Consider the following 18,933-nt stretch of genomic DNA (forward strand, 5'->3'; position numbering starts at 1 on the left):
AGGAGGTGTATCTGTGTGTGGTCTCAACCCTACACGGACTCATATGAAAGGAAGTCTTGGAAAACCGGGAGGCTCTCACAGTATAGTGCCTTTCTTTCCGAATGTAGGTCACACCTGCGAACGTCTCACCTCTAGTTACTCACCTGACACACAGCAGGCAGTCCAGCCTGCCTGAAATAGAAAACACCCTGATTCGAGACGTGCTGATCGCATTTTCCCTCCGGCGCGAGTGCGGACCAACGTGCAGGCCTTCTAAAAAGCCTCTTTCTTACCTACGCTATTGACAAACTGAAAAGGGGGATCTTTCCGTGTGTGTGTGACAGCCTATCAAACACAGACAGATACACACTCTCACACAGACAGGATTCTGTGGCCTTCTGCTTTTATTACCAGCATGTTTCAGACAAAGGAATCGACTGGTGGAGCTGCCTCAATCTTGTAACATTAATGAAGTATTGATCCTCAGTGACCTGTTGTACTCGATGACTCAAAGCAAGGGGCAAAGGTCAGGACTGACATCTTTAAAACTCGCCGTCGATTGTGCTCTGCTAAGCTTGAATAAAAAAAGGTTTGTTAGAAACCAACTAATACATATGGAGTATTGCAAGGTCTGTGACATTTGAAGGAGACAAACTTGTCAACAGAAAACACATAATACAGAGCACAGTGTGCAGCATCAAAGTTGAGAACTCAAGGTAACATCTCAACTTCATCTGAAGTTCAGGAGACATTCAAATGAATTGCTTGAATTAAAACTATTCTAACTACTTACAAATTGGATTTTTGAGCCGTGAATTGATTTCAATGTCTTTTTAGTCAAAATGACAACAATAAAAACCACTAGGAAAGGTCCAAAGAAAATATCCTTGTGTGACGAAAAGGGCAGAGGGGAAAGCTAGAATGGAGACGGGAGAGGAGGAGTACAGAAGAGAGGAGTACAGAGGGAGAGAAGAGAGGAGTACAGAGGGAGAGAAGAGAGGAGTACAGAGGGAGAGAAGAGAGGAGTACAGAGGGAGAGAAGAGAGGAGTACAGAGGGAGAGAAGAGAGGGAGGGAGGGAGGGAGAGAATAGAGGAGTACAGAGGGAGAGAAGAGAGGAGTACAGAGGGAGAGAAGAGAGGAGTACAGAGGGAGAGAAGAGAGGAGTACAGAGGGAGAGAAGAGAGGAGTACAGAGGGAGAGAAGAGAGGAGTACAGAGGGAGAGAAGAGAGGAGTACAGAGGGAGAGAAGAGAGGAGTACAGAGGGAGAGAAGAGAGGAGTACAGAGGGAGAGAAGAGAGGAGTACAGAGGGAAAGAAGAGAGGAGTACAGAGGGAGAGAAGAGAGGAGTACAGAGGGAGAGAAGAGAGGGAGGGAGGGAGGGAGGGAGAGAATAGAGGAGTACAGAGGGAGAGAAGAGAGGGAGGGAGGGAGGGAGGGAGGGAGGGAGGGAGGGAGGGAGGGAGGGAGGGAGGGAGGGAGGGAGGGAGGGAGGGAGGGAATAGAGGAGTACAGAGGGAGAGAAGAGAGGGAGGGAGGGAATAGAGGAGTACAGAGGGAGAGAAGAGAGGGAGGTAGAGAATAGAGGAGTACAGAGGGAGAGAAGAGAGGGAGGGAGGGAATAGAGGAGTACAGAGGGAGAGAAGAGAGGGAGGGAGAGAATAGAGGAGTACAGAGGGAGAGAAGAGAGGGAGGGAGGGAGAGAATAGAGGAGTACAGAGGGAGAGAAGAGAGGGAGGGAGGGAGAGAATAGAGGAGTACAGAGGGAGAGAAGAGAGGGAGGGAGGGAGAGAATAGAGGAGTACAGAGGGAGAGAAGAGAGGGAGGGAGGGAGAGAATAGAGGAGTACAGAGGGAGAGAAGAGAGGGAGGGAGGGAGGGAGAGAAGAGAGGGAGGGAGAGAAGAGAGGGAGGGAATAGAGGAGTACAGAGGGAGAGAAGAGAGGGAGGGAGGGAGAGAATAGAGGAGTACAGAGGGAGAGAAGAGAGGGAGGGAGGGAATAGAGGAGTACAGAGGGAGAGAAGAGAGGGAGGGAGGGAGGGAGGGAGAGAAGAGAGGGAGGGAGAGAAGAGAGGGAGGGAGGGAGGGAGAGAAGAGAGGGAGGGAGGGAGGGAGGGAGAGAATAGAGGAGTACAGAGGGAGAGAAGAGAGGGAGGGAGGGAGAGAATAGAGGAGTACAGAGGGAGAGAAGAGAGGGAGGGAGGGAGAGAATAGAGGAGTACAGAGGGAGAGAAGAGAGGGAGGGAGGGAGAGAATAGAGGAGTACAGAGGGAGAGAAGAGAGGGAGGGAGGGAGGGAGAGAATAGAGGAGTACAGAGGGAGAGAAGAGAGGGAGGGAGGGAGAGAATAGAGGAGTACAGAGGGAGAGAAGAGAGGGAGGGAGGGAGGGAGGGAGGGAGGGAGGGAGGGAGGGAGGGAGGGAGGGAGAGAAGAGAGGGAGGGAGAGAAGAGAGGGAGGGAATAGAGGAGTACAGAGGGAGAGAAGAGAGGGAGGGAGGGAGAGAATAGAGGGAGGGAGGGAGAGAATAGAGGAGTACAGAGGGAGAGAAGAGAGGGAGGGAGGGAATAGAGGAGTACAGAGGGAGAGAAGAGAGGGAGGGAGGGAGAGAAGAGAGGGAGGGAGAGAAGAGAGGGAGGGAGGGAGAGAAGAGAGGGAGGGAGAGAAGGGAGGGAGGGAGAGAAGGGAGGGAGGGAGAGAAGAGAGGGAGGGAGAGAAGAGAGGGAGGGAGGGAGGGACTCGTCACATCAGCAGGCCTCGGGGTGCATCAGGGTGATGAAAGGGGGACGGCAGTTTGTCACCTCACGTGTCACCACGCGCTGACACTTAATGAAATGTCCAGATCAATAAATGATCCCATCCTTGTGCCTGGAAATGAGTAAGATCAGTCACTGTTCTCTCTGTCCAGATACACACAGACACACACACACACACACACAGAGAGGGTGGCCTGAATGAAATAGCCTCGCATAACATGGGTCTTTATGGGTAACTACTGATGCAGATCTTACAAAAAAAGGATGTGTGAGGACAGAGAGAGAGAGAGAGATCAGGCAAGAGAGATAGAGAGAGATAGAGCCAAACAGAGATGGAGGATGAGATTGAGGTGGACCTTGATGACTGTGCTGACTAACAGCATAATGGCAAAAGCAACCAAGTCCCTGGCAGAGAGAGCAGGGCCAGGAAGTAGGAGTTAGCATGGCCAGGAGGTAGGAGTTAGCATGGCCAGGAGGTATGGGTTAGAATGGCCAGGAGGTAGGAGTTAGCATGGCCAGGAGGTAGGAGTTAGCATGGCCAGGAGGTATGGGTTAGAATGGCCAGGAGGTAGGAGTTAGCATGGCCAGGAGGTAGGAGTTAGCATGGCCAGGAGGTAGGAGTTAGCATGGCCAGGAGGTAGGAGTTAGCATGGCCAGGAGGTAGGAGTTAGCATGGCCAGGAGGTAGGAGTTAGCATGGCCAGGAGGTAGGAGTTAGCATGGCCAGGAGGTAGGAGTTAGCATGGCCAGGAGGTAGGAGTTAGCATGGCCAGGAGGTAGGAGTTAGCATGGCCAGGAGGTAGGAGTTAGCATGGCCAGGAGGTAGGAGTTAGCATGGCCAGGAGGTAGGAGTTAGCATGGCCAGGAGGTAGGAGTTAGCATGGCCAGGAGGTAGGAGTTAGCATGGCCAGGAAGTAGGAGTTAGCATGGCCAGGAAGTAGGAGTTAGCATGGCCAGGAGTCCTGTGGCAGCAGTTTGACTTGCTCTGAACCAGCAGCAGGGGGGCATTCGGTACTCTACAAGGCCCCCAGCCCACTGGGAGAGAGCCGGGTGCTTGCCGCAATAACACTCAAAGACGTTCTGGCTTGGAGACGACAGCCCCACAAAGCGAAGGACAAGGGGAAAGGCACACACACACACACACACACACATACACGGGCGCACAGCTCTAAAAGCTCTTACAGCTCTAACTCCTGGATCCCAGCAGACTGCCCTCTAACTGACCAGTGGGAGGACAGTGCCTCAGGTGCCCCTCTCTCTAAGGACAGATATGTCCCACTGCAACACAAGCAGCCGGCACTGATGAAGATGTCAACACATCTCTCTCACACACACACACACACACACTTTCACATGGCTGCCCTTGAAAGAGATGGTAAGCGTTCCCCCTAGATCATGGACAAGGAGGCAGGGGAGAGGTGACTCAACTCTGGAGGGCTGGCAGTCTCCCCACGCTCCCCAACACCAACACACCCCCCCCCCCCCACAAACCAGGATAGGGAACGGAGAGGCTGATGGTCTGACAGACAGTTCGCTTCACACAACAAGGTCCGGAATCCCACATCAAACTAGAATCTTCACTTACCACCACCCCAGCCGCCCCGCCCCCCCCCCCCCCCCCTCAGATTTACAAAGTTCAACTGACGAGATGGAATTAGTCTGAAGCTTCACACTGAGGGATTTCATTACTCCGGAGCGAACGCTCCCTCGTATGAGCCGAGCAGAGGCCCCTTCAGCGTGCCGCTGTGCCCTGCTCTGTGTGGGATGAGGCGAGGCGCTGAGAGTTAAATACTCTGGAACAAATGGGGATTTCCACAGCCAGAGGTCTGCCTCACTGTTCTCCATCGTGGGACTGACTTCTCTGCCCAAAAGCTCAGGTTGACAGCCCAAGGGTCCCACATGGGTACCGTGGCAACTTCTGCACGACCGCCCGAAGCTCTGAGAAGATCCGCCTTGTTGGTGGAGACCACGCTGAACAAAATCGCTTTCTGAAGCTAAGCGTTCCAGCTTTGATGATTAGGCAGGATAGCCGGGTTTCCAGTGGAACAATGCTAAACGATATCAACAGACGTGAATGGAAAATAGCAACAGATGTGACCGATAAGGAATGTGTGACATTCAATAACAATGTCAAGATGACATTGTGTCCTTGGGCAAGGCACTTCACCCTACCTGCCTCGGGGGGGGGGGGGGGTTAGGCGTAAGTCGCTCTGGATAAGAGCGTCCGCTAAATGACTAAATGTAAATAATGCCATTACAGGGAGCCCCACGTCTGCACAGGGCCCCTTACATGGTAGGAGGGCTGTGATGGAACCGCTTCCCAGTGAGGAGAGAGATGGAGGCACTTGTCCTGTTCTACAGGAACACTGGGCTGCTGCGACAACGTCAATCACGCAACATTACAGACCAGATGACTGGATAACTAAATCCAACACACACACACACACTAAATTACAGCTCTTCCCAAGAACCCGAATATGACTGGTCTAATGAGTTGTTAGTTGAAAATGCTTCTCTGTTAAAGCATATGTGTCTTTTCGCCCACTAATGGAGATATGGCGTTTAGTCCTGCAGAGTGCAGCTTCAGGAGTCATTTTATATAATTAAAAAGCTTACGGCTCAGCTCCCGTTCTTGCAGAGGCCTAATGCAACTTGTGTCAAAGTTGTGTGTTCCTCTCCGACAACCATGGAGTTGTGGTGTGTGTGTGTGTGTGTGTGTGTGTGTGTGTGTGTGTGTGTGGTTTAGGAAAGTTAATACGCTCTATGGAACACAGAGACATTAGCTCTTTTATTATTCAGACACAGGAAACAAGAGCAATGGAGGACACACTGATGGCAGACGCAGCATTAATAACCAGAGACAGATTCTCAGCCAGCAACACCACTGCAATGATAATGCCCATGCTAGCTGCTAGCGCTCAATAGATCACAATCTGTATCTGTGTGCATGGAAAAGGCTTGAAAAGCACAAGTTATCAGACACGATGACTTAATGCCACTTGAAATTTCCCAATGCTATCCATAACAGTTAGAGATGATTCATGTCTGGACCCAAGACACCAGTTTTTTTTGTGTCTCCAGTCTGGACCTGGCTGTTAAGATGGAACTCTTGTTTCTACAGCTCTGAAGTTGATTTGGGCCTATACATTACAACAACAACAACAAACATATTTTCCACCTGATCAAGCGGATCATGTCTGTGCAATGGTACCGATCAATCAGAACTGACTTTAACCAGGCTGAAGCTAAAAGGGGAATTCTCTCTGCATTCGCCGCCTTAGCTCTGGGTAGGGTGGTAACTGCCGTGTGCCGTGATTGGCTAACACACTGCAATATTGTCTAACTGATAGGATGAAACCCCAGAGGGGGTGTGGCAGTCCGCAGAGTATGAATGCAGACTGTTTATTCCAGTCTTGGCTGCCTGATATAATTAAGCGCTGAAGCCAAACCTTATTGGAAAACCAACCGCCGTCCACCTACCGTGACAGTCAACCTTTCCGAAATGCAATTTTGATGGCGATTTCCCTAAACTGAGAAGAAGTGCTCCCCAAAACAATAAACATGTCATTCAATCAGACAGTGCAACTGCCCAGATCAATCAGACGAGCAGTGCGAAGAGACGAAAGAACCAAGAGGGTGAACTACCTCAGCATTATTGTCTGTTTCCAACACACAGCCTCATCTTGAGGAAACACAGGTACCCAGACAACTATTGTCTTGACAAATTGAACCGGGCAACTGGCAGCATCTCCGCTATGGACACCAACCAAACTCATTGGCTTGAGCACAGCACACCAAAAGTCCCTTCTCGTCCAAGACAAACCCTTCACATGCCACCGTGAGCACCGACGGTAAAGCTAGGTGCTGCTCACGCCAGCCCGTCTCTGGCCCACCGTCCTCCCTTTTCCTCAGGCTAAACGGAGTCAGGTGGCTGAGCGGTTAGGGCATCGGGCTAGTAATCTAAAGGTTGCCGGTTTGATTCCCGGCATGTCGTAGTGTCCTTGGGCAAGGCACTTCACCCTACTTGCCTTGGGGAGAATGTCCCTGTACCTTCTGTAAGTCGCTCTGGATAAGAGCGTCTGCTAAATGTAATGTAAATATAAACGGCCTGGCCTCATTGGGAATGCAAACAGGGTTCAACCGGAGACGCTCTTAACACCTTTCCCAAACAGCAGGTTTGGGCCACGAGCCGTGATATCTGCACAGATCTGCATAGCCCGACGATAAACAACAGATATTAAACCCAGGACAGGCACCAACTTTGCCAAGTGTACACTTAACACGTCAGCAAGACAAATGGCTGTGCTGCTTGACGTGCTCAGAATGAGATGCCATAGAGAGAGAGAGCGGGAGGGAGAGAGATAGAGAGACAAAGGGGGTGTGCAAAGACAGCCCTGAGAGTTGTCCTTGCTGTACTTGGCTCATCTGCACCCTAAAACAATAAACGGAAGAAAGAGGCATCATGGTTGATTTTACATTCATTTCACGCTTGGTGCCACAATGTTCCAGAAGGCATCTGTGCCCACAAAATGGCAGCTAAAACGTGGCGATCATTGGCTGCTGGCTGTAGGGGGTTTCATTAGCAAGGGCCACGGGGTGTGGGAGAGTGAACAATCTCTGATAAGTTCCCATCGAAGACCCAGCTGTGGGTGAGAATGTCCAGGTCTGGTTCTAATAACTAATAATAACATTAGCACTCACAGTCATCTTCCCACAGGGACAAAGACTGGTTTCATTCTTGGCGAATTACATTTTCAATTTCCACCCCGGGTGAATTCATAAGATGAGGGTCTCTTTGTGAAGGGGAGGACAACGGGTGCACCTGTGGTTTGGCATGATTGCAGCCTGTAGCCTCTGCTATCTGGTTTGTCGTCTTCTGGAGAAGAATATCGACATGATGCTCCACTGCTCTCACCTGGGTAAAAGTACATCACTTGCGCGGGTGCGTTTGGACAAGTAAGTATGGTTGCGTTCACGCTTCTTTTTTTAGAAAAAAGCGTCTTTTGAGCGCCTTTTCAGAAAAGCGCAGGGTGACGTCAAGCGCCTTTCTGACGAGAATTGTTGTTAATCAGACGTTTGAACGCAACAGTCGCAACTTTTCACCTTCCCCAGTCACAAAAAAAAGTTGTATCTTGCGACAAATCTAGCGACTTTTCGCTCCTTTGTCAATCTCCGTTTTCGATGTTGAGCAGCAGCGAAATAACCGCAACGCTGTTGTTGTTTATGCTGCTATAAAAAATGGGCAAATTGTTTGTTTTTTATGAGTCACACAGACGTCTATTTGTGAAATCTTGTCGGTTAACGTTTAATGGTTGTTAACGAGCGTCGGTTATCGGTCATATATGGGGTATATGATCCCATCATCAACAAACACCTATTAATTTACACAACATAATTTTTTTTTTCAGAATTGTGTGTCTAAACCTAGTATCAAATTCAGATGGTTACTACTCGATGGCCCACTAATAACAGCTGATCTTGACTATGATGGAAAGATTGGAGTCTTAAAAGCTCAGATCGCTGAGCAACGCCTCAGTTGGACATAGTCGGGTCTTCCCCTGCCTATCTAAGGAGGTGAATCAGTTAATATTCTGTTCAATAGGATGGCACAGTCTCAAGAAATGCAGCTGGGAATCTTTATTTAAGAATGAGAGGAAGAAAGAAAGAAAGAGAGAAGAAGAAAAAAAAAGAGAAAAAAAAAGACAATAAAAGACATTTCTCCATCAAGGTCTATGGGTGGTTCAGGCAGCAGAGAGTGAAAGAAAGGAGAAATGTTTGAGTGATGAGAGGAGAGGCAGGGAATGTCTACGTTTCTCCACATGAACACCGCCTCCCAGTCTGGAACCTGGGGTTCTCTGGAGGACACAGACAATGTAGCTAGCACACTGCATGTTGTTTCTGGGGCTGTTTTTCTTTTCTCCAAACATATTTCCTGACACTGTCGTTGGCTATAACTGTAAGTCATGATAAATGTCATGCTGAAGAACACCGGTGCTGAACTAGACGTATGCCTGCGTGTGTTCCTCCATAAAAAAAAAAAGGTTTATACTCCGTCAACCTTCTAGACACTTTTGTTCAGCCGAGGTGAGAAAGTATGCATCTCTGAAGATGGCTTGCTTTGAGCACGTGCTAAGTCACATCAAGTAATTTACAAGCTTTCGCATGTAGATGGATAGAGATGTACTGGTCACATAAAGGCATTCACAGACCACTGGGCTTCATTCAATCTCACGTGAGAGTGAGAACCGTGAGCAAGCCAAACAGATTGAATAATGGATGAAAGGAAGGTACTGTAGATGAACCAGACTGCCTTGGCTGTGCTCTGAGAAACAACCCTTGTCCTTGGCGTATCACAAAAGCAACTGTAACAGGAGCCAATCTGTTTTGTTCCAGCACCCCACATCGCCCTTCTAGCACTCTCTCTCTGGCTCCTACCCTGACCCTGCCACAACAATGAAGGGGAGAGGTGCGGCTGAGCAAAGGTAAAGAGGCCCTGTTTGCTGCTGCCAGCCTCTCCAGCTCCCCCTCCTCCACATCCCCTCACCTTCCCTCATCTCTGGATCTCCACCCTGGATCCTGGCTCCAGGCAAGCCCAGGAAGGAAGAGAAAGAGAGGGATAGATAAAGAGAGAGAGAGAGAGAGAGAGAGAGAGAGAGAGAGAGAGAGAGGAGCTAGAGAGAGAAGAGAGAGGGGAGCTAGAGAGAGGAGCTAGAGAGAGGAGAGAGACACAGAGAGAGAGAGAGAGAGAGACAGAGACAGAGAGAGAGAGAGAGAGAGACACAGAGAGAGAGACACACAGAGAGAGAGACAGAGAGAGAGAGAAAAAGCAAGTAGTAGGTAGAGGAGCAAAGATAACCCCTCCGAGAAAGTGGAGTGGCCAATAAGGGCAGGAGACTGGTGTCCTCCCTGAGGCACAAGTCTAGGGTCTGCTGACTCAGCTCACATGCTAACTTTATCAGGAGGGGGAACACACACGCACACGCACACACACCTGACCTTAGATGAAGTGTTCAAGGAGACTGTAAACAAATGTGAGAACTAGGCACCCCAGCCAGCGGCCACTGTCCCCTAATGGGAACAGGCCTGCGTTCCCTCCCAGATCTCAGCTCGAACAATCCTCTACAGTCTGTTCACTGGACATTCCAGATACCCTATTGTGGTGCTCCAGGTAAGAATTGGTTGTCAATGACTAAGCCTATAATTAATTACTGGGGGAAATGAATGAGGTCCTGTAACCCTGTGATAACCAGAGTCCCTCGGGTGGATAAATTGGTTTATCGCGGCACACGCGACTTAGACTGAGGCGAAGGAAACCGAAATATAGATCAAATCTTATGGTTAAAGAGTTACGGTTAAAGAGAAGCCCTGTGTGGTTTGTTGGAGGTTACATCCATACCACATGGAAAGCTTTCAACCTGCTCTATATCAACTTTGGGAGATGGGGAGAAACGGTATCTATCAATCCCCCGCCCAAGCTATAGATATCTGCCCCGCTAACACCGGGCCGCAGTTCCGAAGCCCAGTCTGGCCCAGATGAATCCCAGTAAGCTGGAGGTTCATGAAGTAAACAGCCTCTTACAGTATTTATGGTGCCAAAGAGGGCCTCTCATCTCTCATGTTTGCCCACGTTCGACGTGGGCAGGGATGGCTTACTCGCCCGGCAGGGGGCCTATTAAGGCTACGCTCCTGGGAGACAGGCGCCACCCTGTGGTTCAGACCGGTACTGCAGGACAGGGACACGGAGCCCTGAGGGTTCTCCAGTCCCAAGTACACCACCGGAGATGTTCTAAACCTGCACTGAGACAGCACTTGTAATGATCAGCTGGTTGGTTGAATCCAGTAAGTGTTTATTCAGCCTCACGGATAAACAAATAATGAACTTGGCGGTGCTATGAAGTCACGCTGCCAGTCTCCGTCATTCCGATAAGCCATATCTCAACGGGGTCGAGAGACCTTCGGTATCGGCTCCAATTACACACATCCTGCCCAGCGACTGTCGCATCCAGGTAACGACCTCATCTCTCTGCTCCCCTGCCCGCACCTGGCCCCCGGTACACAGGCCGGCAGCCGCAGGTGGGCGTGCGATTGCTCCGTGGCGTGGTCACGCTCTGAGAGGCAGCGGGGAGAGGAGGCGGGGAGAGGCAGCGGGGAGAGACGCGCGCCTCTAATGAGGCAGCCGGCTGCGTGGCATCTCCGCTGCTGAGAAGACACGGCCTGTGTGTACCTAGTGTACCGTCTCTCTGCTCTGCGGCATGACCACTTTACCGTGTGTGTGTGTGTGTGTGTGTGTGTGCGTGCGTGTGTGTCCCGTGCTAATGCAGTGAGGCTGCTGCTCAGCAGGACAGCAGAGTACTGTAATCAGCTAAGCAGACTGCGCTCTACATGCAGTGAAGTGAGGCCCCCCAGCACCTGAGGCACACACACACACACCAAACACACACACACCCCGGATGGTCCTAAAGAGCTACGATGCAAGATGGAAGACTCCCTGCTGCTTCTGGTCCTCCCAAACTGACTACACATATTTAGGTGTGAAGAAGATGTAGTACCAGTGTGTGTGTATATGTATGTGTGTGTGTGTGTGTGTGCGCGAGTGTGTGTGTGCTCACTGCTGCAGTGCTTGTCGGCTCCTTCGCCCTGAGTGCTGCTCCCAGCATGCTCCTCTCCCACGGGCTTCCTGGTTGCCACGGCGCCGGAAGATACAGTCGTCTGGGCCGGTGTCTGGAAGTCTGCAGGCGCCAGAGAAAGATCGGTTACCACCACACAACACACACACACACACAACACAACAGCAGCAGCGCAGCAATGTGTGAGAATGTATGTTGAGAGTGACACAGAGCTAGACGTGTAAACAGGCCAGGCAGACCTACATATATTGACTCGGAAAGGAGACAAATCGACAATGTAATACAGAGTAGAAGTGAGAGATTGACCACTGAGCAGTGAGAGCGTGTGAGTAGTTAGTCCTAAGAGCATCTGAGTGCTGCTGAGTTGAGAGAGAAGGATGAATACCAGATTGTAAACTAACATGTCCTTGGGGAGCAGACATTTTGATTCTGAGCAATATTCAACATCCTGCTAAATTTCTCTCCAGCCCCCCCCCCCCCCCCCATATCCACCCCTTCCAGCCCTTCCCTTCTCCTGGGAACAACCACAGACATCTACCCAGATGTGGTTTGCTGACACCGCCAAACACCAGCCAGCTCTAACAGCACAAACCGATACCTTTAGCATCTCTGGTGCATGAAAGATTCACAGCAGTATTCCCTTTCAGGCACTTGACTTCTCACACACCGGTTGGGCCCTGGGAAAGACTTCCTGTCTGACGAGAGACGAGCTTCCTGCTAGAGTTCCTGTGGTGACAGGCTTCACCATGTTCTGGTAAAGCTGGCTCTGGTAGAAGAGCAGAGGACTGGGAAAGCAACCAGCGACGTTGGAACAGCAAAGTTCCCAACCACGGGCAGAGGAGAGGACAATGGCTGACCACTGCAAGGTCGCCCCCCCCCCCCCACACACACACACACACACACACACACACACACACACACACACACACACACACACAGAGACAAAGTGCTTTTGCGGTGTGTCCCTGCAGTGGAACAAAAATGGTGAGGAACAAAGAAAAGGGGGACGACTCTACACCGACTCTACACCGACTCTACACCGACTCTACACCGACTCTACACCGACTCTACACCGACTCTACACCGACTCTAAATGCTCTCTCGTTCTCCATAAGCCTCTGTCCAGGCCCCACACCAGGGCCCCCCTCGGGGCCCCCACCCTCCCTGACCCCCCTCAGAGTGCGGTGGTCTGGGTTCCTAGGCAGACGTTGGAACCCCATACGCATGTTCCGTCTCAGTCTGGAAGTACATCATTATTGATTTTGCACCCTGGTATTAAGTGATGCGTTTTCACGTGCTCATCCACGTTAATGTGTTTGAGTATGTGCTTCAGAGGGTGTGAGGGTTTGGCATACAATGCTTCTGTTCAAACCAGCCAAAAACGCTTGCGTGTGTTCAGCCTGTGTAACCAGCTCGTTGGCGTGTGTACAGTCGTCTATGGTTGTGTGTGAATGATGCAGTGTGTGTTGATTACTGGAGAACCTGTACTGGTGTACTGGATGTGTGTTTAATCACTGTAAGAGTGCAGTACTTGTTTGCGTGTTTGAACGTGTTAGCTAATCATCTCGCACACAGCCATGCCTGCCTGCCTGCTGAGAACATAGTGTTGTCTTGGCCAAGAAAACACTGGAACAAGGTCCTATATCCGCGTTCTTCTTTTGTTTGTGTGTATGTACGCTTGTGTGTATACATGTGCAGGCCTGTGTGTGTGTGTGTGTGTGTGTGTGCGCCTGCCAGTGTGTGTGTGTGTGTGTGTGTGTGTGTGCCTGCCAGTGTGTGTGTGTGTGTGTGTGTGTGTGTGTGTGTGTCCTCACCCCTCTTCCTGCGTGAATCCTGGATCTCCTCACACATGCGGTTGAACTCGTGGTCCAGCTCCGAGGCCAGCATGGCGTGGGCGGTGTCCTTCAGGCTGCACGCCTTGTGTCGGATGATCTTATCTGGGGGGGGGGGGAAGGAACACACAGACACACATTAACCAAACTGCTGAAAAATAAGACACCTTTACTAGCCGTGAGTGTCTGTCCGAGTGTGAGGGGGGGGGATCGTTTATGGTCCCGATAAAGAGCCTTTCTGGTGTCTATTAGAGCTGGTCAGATCCCTGAACTGACGGCCTATCGCCTGGGCCCTTTCAGCCACTGGACACGACACACCATTTCTTCATTACTGGGAGAAAAGGGATAGGTGTACTTATCTGAGTTGGAATTGCCTTCGGTAACAACTGAACACACATACACACACCCCCTTTTTCTTTCACATCATCATTAAATCCCCTCTTTCCCTGGAGCCTTTATCGTGGAAAATAACAACTGAGAAGAGATGAGGAGAGAGATGAGGAGAGAGATGAGGAGAGAGAGAGAGAGAGAGAGAGAGAGAGAGAGAGAGAGAGAGAGAGAGAGAGAGAGAGAGAGAGAGAGAGAGAGAGAGAGAGAGAGAGAGAGAGAGAGAGAGAGAGAGAGAGAGAGAGAGAGGGAGGGGGGAAAGGATCAGAGAGGGAGGAGGGGATGGGAGAGGAGGAGGGTAGAGTAAGGTGGGAGACCAGGGCCAAGGCAAGTAGAGAAGAGTTGAGAATCGAGAGGAGAGCAAGCAAGAAAGAGAAAGAGAGAGGGGGGGGGGGAGAACTGAGGACAGAAGGGGAGAGGACGCCTGTGAGTGTAAACAGGCCATCTCATTACACCATGCACAGAGCAGGCTCATCCTGAGGGGGTCAGCCAGGTCACAATCTGCCAGCTTCCCATGCTTAATTGGAGGACAGGCCTAATTACGGTGGTGTGAATGTGTGTGCGTGTGAATGTGAATGTGTGTGCGTGTGTGTGTGGCATGTGTGCGCCTGTCTGTCAGAGAGACACAGGAGGACAGGGGTCAGGGCAGCACGTAGACAGGGTTCAGAGTCCTCCTCCTCCCCGTCCCACATCCTCTGAGAGCAGGCAAGGACACTGGGGGCCCTGGCGGCTTGTGGCTGTTCCCTCCCTGTTTCGAGGTGTTCTGGATCTTTCCACAAGCTCCACAGGATTGGTGGAGTGTGGTTGACAAAGTGTAGCACGCTTCTTCTTTTTTCCGCACATGGTGAATGGAGTTTGGGGGACGAGAGGAGAGGAAGGCAGAGGGGTTGAGATTCAGGGGTGCTTCAAAGAGTCTTTGGACTCTCCAGGCAGAGGTAATGGCGATGGGCCTCAACACGCAGGGGCCACGGGAGGAATGCGGGCCGTGCTAACCTTACTTATTACACTGGCTAATTGCATTTCTCCCCTTTGAAGAGTCATTTGCAGACCCTGCATTCATACAAATGACCCAGGCCTCTGCCTGCAAACACAGATACTGTTATTCATTTGTGCCGGCTGTCAAAAGGCGTCTCTGTGAAGTCTCTCTTCAGAGGTGTATCAGGTTAGTCCTGGGGAGAGAGTGCGAGAGCAGCACACTGAGAAAGAAAATTCTTTTTTAATTGAACGGTCTGAAGAGGGGCAACAATACCGCTTTGAACAAGCGCAGGAGGCAACGTTATTCAATTCTGAGGGAAAATAGCTTGTTTTGATTCCTATGCCCCTGAATTTCTCTTCTTATTTACATGGTTTCAGCGCACTCTGAATTATTCATGGTTTGAATGAGCAGACCAGTGCGCGCACACACACACACACAAACACTCTCACTCTCACACACTCCATTCCCCTTGTACACACGCTTTTTAAATATGCATGTTAATTGATTGACAGATGTGTGTAAGCAGAACCATCAATCCTGACAGCGTGTAGGGAACTGTCATCATCATCATCTGGTGTTGCAAGTCCAGGTGAAGCTAATAGGTACATTTTAACGAGCAGGCAGCTTGGCTGTGGAAGAAGCCAGGAAACCTCGTAGGAGGTACAGTCCCCACTTAACTCAATTTGAATCTAAAGTTGAGGAGGTACATCTTTTTTTTTTTTTTTGATAATTACACCGCCTGGGAGATTGTTTCAAAAATGATAATGAATGTCAACTCGGCCTAATTGGCAAACAAATGGTGAATTACAATATCTAGCATACATCATGCACCTACGTTCAACATCACTTAACACTGAGGGGTTATAAACCTGAGTGTGTGGTGTGTGTGGTGTGTGTGCACGTGTGTGCGTGTGCACGTGTGTGTGCACGTGTGTGCGTCCTCACCGCTGGGATCCTTGTCAGGATTGTACTCTAACGCGTTGCTGACGATGAGGTCGATGTCAAACAGGAAGTCCTTGGCCGTCAGGTACTTGTGAGTGTCGATTTTGGTCATGACAGCGGACAGGTCCATGGGCTGGCCAATCACCTCCAAGTAATCCGACACCTGACACGCAAAAGAGGAGGGGGGGGAATCAGGAAGAGAGTCAATCCACCTGACAACCAGTCATCCACCTCCTAACTAATCCGACAGCGAGGTGCGAGGATGAGAATGCCAATTCCGATATGCGTGCGATTGTCTCCTCTCTCTCTCCCTACCTCCTCGATGTCGACCGGCTTGCTGAAGATGTTGAAGCGCTTGTCGGTGGCGAGGCGCTTGGTGACGTCCCTGAGGAAGAGGCGGAGCTCCCGGAGGGTGTTCTCCTCCTGCTCCACCAGACGGCTCTGCTCCTCCGGGGACAGGACCCTGGGCCCCGGGGCCTCTGCCACCACCAGCATCTCCTCTCCACGCACGCCTGCTGGATACAGGAACACACACACACACACACACACACACAAGCCTTAAGCTACACAAAACAACAACTTTGGCGAGAGATAGGAGTTTGTTTGAGGTTAGGTGAGATAAAGAGTATAGTCTGTGCACGTGTTTGAATCCAGACACACACACACACACACACACAGCAGGTTGTCAATAGAGCCTAGCGAACAGTTGACACCTCTTAACATCACAGGACTAGCGTGGTGATGGGCAGACGAGGAGCCCTCCGACAGCACACCTCTGCTGCCTCCAGATAAACACCCCCACCATCAGTAACCGTCTCCATCCTCATTGAGAAAAGACAGACGCCCACAGAGAGTAGCCTCAACTCCATGGAAGAATAATATCCAGTACTTATCAACATCCAACCTCTCCTCCAGCTTCCTCTCCTCTATCCCCCAGCCACCTAGCCCAGCCTTCAGGCTCCTGCCAACACAGTTAGCCTCAGAATCACATTCACAATGGCCACTGTGCTGTGTAATGGCTACCAGTCATGGGAGCCGTGAGTCTAATTAGAGCTAATGGCTGAGAGCTAATTCGGCAGCTAGCTAGCGTCCAGTTCCCCCCAGGGCCTCCTGTTGGAAGATGGGGCTGCTGTTTTATTCAGTGGGACCCCCGAAGAGTGTGGAGCGGGGGTACCAGGGACCCCTGCCTCGCATCAAGAAGGATTCCTGGATCGGGGCGTTGGGAGCAATTTCCATTTGAAAGACCTCTGCTGCCAGAGCTGTGCTGCCAGGGCCCAGGCAGACAGCTCCTCATACTGAGCAGGACCAAGAGCACGGGGGGGGGGAGAGAGAGGGAGAGAGGCAGGGGTGGTGGGATGAGGAGGAGAGAGGCAGGGGTGATAGGATGAGGGGGAGAGAGGCAGGGGTGATAGGATGAGGGGGAGAGAGGCAGGGGTGATAGGATGAGGGGGAGAGAGGCAGGGGTGATGGGATGAGGGGGAGAGAGTGAGGCAGAGAGGCAGGGGTGATAGGATGAGGGGGAGAGAGGCAGGGGTGATGGGATGAGGGGGAGAGAGTAGCAGAGGGTGGGTGAGGAGAGAGAGACAGAGAAGCAGGGGATGTATGGGGGAGGAAGGCTGAAGGGAGAAGGACTGACAGCTAGCTACATAACTAAGGGAGGCTACAGACTTTTGCTGTCCTAATCCTCAAACATGTCGAAAAGGTTCCTTTCGTAATCCTGTCTTTCATAGAAAAGGGAAATCTAACCACTAAAGTGAAAGTTCACATAAGTAGATGCAGAAGAGAGATAAATGTATGAATCTCTTCCCTGCTTGCAGCCGTCAGTGTCAGGTGGGATTTTCCGACAGGTTCAAACACCACAGAGCTATTCCAGGAGGATGATCAGCACAACCATCAGGCAATGCTGCCCTCTAGACATCACACCATATCAAAACCATCAGCTACGGAGACAGGAGTTTGTGCGTGCGTGTGTGTGTGTGTGTTGGTGCAGTGTGTAAGCGTGTAGCCTACTTATGAGGTTGTGTGTTGTGTGGTTGTCAGAGCGTGTTGGCTGTGTGGCTCGTCAGGGTGCCAACCTGCTGGTGATGCTGTGCAGTACCTGGCCTTCTCCTGCGGGGCGGCGCTCTGGCAGCCTGGTCCAACAGCAGCTCAGAAAAGAACCTCCTTCGGTCCTCCTGTCCCGGGGGGGTCAGACTCACCACCTCCCCATAGCTCTGCTGGAACATACTCTTCACCTGGACAACAACAACAACAACAACGTCATCCTGGGAGGCTGTAAACATGGACTGGGGAACACATCTAGGAAATGACTATCATCGACTAGAGCAGTGGTTCTCAACCCTGGTCCTCAAGTACCCCCTGTCCTGCATGTTTTAGATGTTTCCCTGTTCCAACACACCTGATTCAAATGAATGGTTGTTAACAGGACCAGGGTTGAGAACCACTGGCCATCTTCTGTGGATAGTTTGTTTTGTTATTTCTCTTCACCTTGTAAAAAAAATATATATATATATATATATATATATATATACAATTTTTTGATACAAATAATAAAAAAAAAACCCTGGGAGGATTCAACATGCAGCTCCCATTAGATTTATGAAAAGCCAAGACAAACCCAGTATCAATATTCTGACAGTGAAAAATGCTGAATTTCATATGAGGGATAAGTGGAAAGAAACCCAGTACTGTGCCATGAAGCGAATCAATGGAGTTTTGATATCGACCTGCACCGGCTTGTCCATATGTGTGTGTGTGTGTGTGTGTGTGTGTGTGCTACAGCTGGACTCATGGGGAGCAGTTTGTTCTGGTCTGCTAACTTAAAGAAGGTATGTCTGCAACAGTCCTTCCAAACCCTCCATCCTCCCCACCTATGTCTGTGTCTACCAAACAGGAAGTAAGGGCATCGCAAGCCACTGCCATGGTTTGAATAAGTCCGAGTCCAGTCTTCAGTGCTGAACAGACAAGCACCCTTTCAACAAGGTTCTGCAAGGGGGTTAGGGTTTTTTAATATGTATTATTCTGTTTGTTTAGCCTTAGGGTCCTGGTTTGACTGCTAATCTCTCTGTCTCGAGCCTGGAGTTTAAACACAAGAGAAGGCGGGGTAGTATTCCCACCGTCCTGCTGAGCTCTGCGGTGGACAATGAAATGCGTGTTTATTGTTTTGGCGCGTGTGCTCTGGTGTGTGTGTGTGTGTGTGTGTGTGTGTGTGTGCCTCCACTTCAGAAGGGCTGTTTGTAGGCCTGCAGTATTGATGAGTGTGATATCTGACGCTGCAGAGGCATCAAATGGAGAGAGGCTGTGTTGGTGAAGACGGGCACCAGCCCTCACACACAACCAGGGGCAGCGGCGTGCCGTGGCCTTGACCTGGTGGTAAAAATACAACAGCACTGACTATTATTAACAGGCCTCAGAGGGCTCCACGGTCCCTCCAGCAG

At 50.7% G+C, this 18,933-nt stretch overlaps 1 protein-coding gene across 2 annotated transcripts in view; it reads right to left on the reverse strand.

Annotated features, from left to right (window-relative positions):
* Positions 1–18,933, reverse strand: part of atad2b (ATPase family AAA domain containing 2B) — a 56,554-nt gene that overhangs the window by 23,434 nt on the left and 14,187 nt on the right. Inside the window, exons 20-24 of one of the 2 annotated variants that reach the window (XM_084699327.1) lie at positions 17,595–17,730; positions 15,812–16,008; positions 15,500–15,659; positions 13,174–13,296; positions 11,342–11,461 (exon numbers count right to left, since the gene is read on the reverse strand). In XM_084699327.1, the coding sequence (XP_084555453.1) occupies positions 11,342–11,461; positions 13,174–13,296; positions 15,500–15,659; positions 15,812–16,008; positions 17,595–17,730 (736 nt within the window). Of the gene's footprint in view, positions 1–11,341; positions 11,462–13,173; positions 13,297–15,499; positions 15,660–15,811; positions 16,012–17,594; positions 17,731–18,933 lie in introns of both variants that reach the window. The other variant, XM_084699326.1, reaches the window with a different exon arrangement.

This window comes from Hypomesus nipponensis, chromosome 6 (assembly GCF_054491055.1).
Source record: "Hypomesus nipponensis isolate SF chromosome 6, ASM5449105v1, whole genome shotgun sequence".
NCBI lineage: Eukaryota > Metazoa > Chordata > Actinopteri > Osmeriformes > Osmeridae > Hypomesus > Hypomesus nipponensis.